This window comes from Carlito syrichta, unplaced genomic scaffold (assembly GCF_000164805.1).
Source record: "Carlito syrichta isolate Samal-C Ts95f unplaced genomic scaffold, Tarsius_syrichta-2.0.1 Scaffold123638, whole genome shotgun sequence".
Lineage (NCBI taxonomy): Eukaryota > Metazoa > Chordata > Mammalia > Primates > Tarsiidae > Carlito > Carlito syrichta.
The window spans coordinates 7,415-8,821 of NW_007067734.1; the positions used below are offsets into that span (position 1 = coordinate 7,415).

Consider the following 1,407-nt stretch of genomic DNA (forward strand, 5'->3'; position numbering starts at 1 on the left):
CCCCGCTGGGCTCAGGTGATCTTCCTGCCTCAGCCACCCCAGTAACTGGCACTAAAGGTGCCACCATGCCTGGCTGAGTTTTTGACTCATTGTAAAGATGCAGCCTCAGACTTCTGGGCTCAGGCAATCCTCTCGCCTCAGCCTCCCAGAGTAGGGCTGGGAGGATAGGCGCTGCCACTGCACCCGGCCCCGTATGGCCCTTGAACAGCTGCATAATATGCCACCAAGTAGAAGAGTCCCTCTCCTTCTCCAACTGGACACGCAGGTGCTTACAGCCCTTCACTCTTCCGCCGTCACGAACAAGGCGGCTGTCGGGCCTTTATGTGGGACCAGGACCCGATGCATCTCCCATGAGGGCAGGACAGCTCATTCGTTTGGCTCTGGGGGTCTCATGGTCTTTGTCGCAGCGGCAGAGACAGCCCTGCCACAGTGGCAGGGAAGCTGCCACGGCCACAGCGCACGTGGACGGAGGCCCTGCCAAGAAGACCTCGTCTACAAACAGGTGCCAGGCTGCGGTCCTTAAAACAAGGCCGTGAAGGCGCTTCTGCCTGCCAAGCACAGAGCGTCACCGCCCCAGGGAGCTGGCCAGCCTGCCTGCTGGCTCCTCATGGCACTGGGTGCCGGCCGCCTCTTCCTGGCTGCGGTCCTAGTGGGTCACCCCGGCCTGTCCTCCTTTGGCCTGTGTGGCCCGTCCCCTCAACAGGTCAAGCCCCAGCCCCAGCCCCTGCCGAGCCCTGCAGTTCCTGCTTGCTGGCGGAGGACACGCGTGTCCCCACACCCTGGGGGAGGCGCTAACCCACCCACGCACTCAAAGACACGGACACTGAGAACCAGCTCGGCAGCAGAGGCCTGAGCAGATACTGCGTCTCCGACAGCCGCGAGTGGCTGACAACGAAAGGGGTCCCGAACCGCCCACGCAGGAGGGGCAGGCTGGGGGTTGCGTGACACAGGCCAGGTTGCCGCTCGGGCAAGGAATGCCCCCGCGCCCACCGAACAGCGACTGGACCCGCTGACCCACCCACCCACACCCACCCTCACCCACCCTCAGCGGCGGAGGCGGAGCCCTGGGAGGCGGAGGCGGCCTGGGTCTGCCGGTAGACGGACAGCAGTGCGTCATCCTCCACGGCGAAGTACACGGGCACGGCGGTCTCCATGGCCAGCATCTCGGGCTCGATCTCCATGAATTGCTGAGGAGGGGCAGCACGGGCGGCGAGTGAGGGCGTCCCCACCGGCCAAGGCGCCTGCACCAGCCGCGGGGTCCCGCCAGAACCTCCGCTCAGGCAGGGCCCGGTCCTGTGGACGTCGGGGCAGATCGTTCTCGGGACGTCCCTGGCCCCCGCCCCCTCCGTGCCGGGAAGCCCCAGCGAGGACACCCGCACAGGCCCCAGACGCCCCCCAGCATGCCCA

General features: G+C 66.4%; 1 protein-coding gene across 1 annotated transcript in view; it reads right to left on the reverse strand.

Moving 5' to 3' along the window:
* Positions 1–1,407, reverse strand: part of NCLN (nicalin) — a gene marked incomplete at its 5' end in the record, with an annotated part of 12,298 nt that overhangs the window by 6,745 nt on the left and 4,146 nt on the right. Inside the window, one exon of the mRNA XM_021707735.1 lies at positions 1,043–1,187. Coding sequence (XP_021563410.1) covers positions 1,043–1,187 — 145 coding nt within the window. The remainder of the gene's footprint in view (positions 1–1,042; positions 1,188–1,407) is intronic.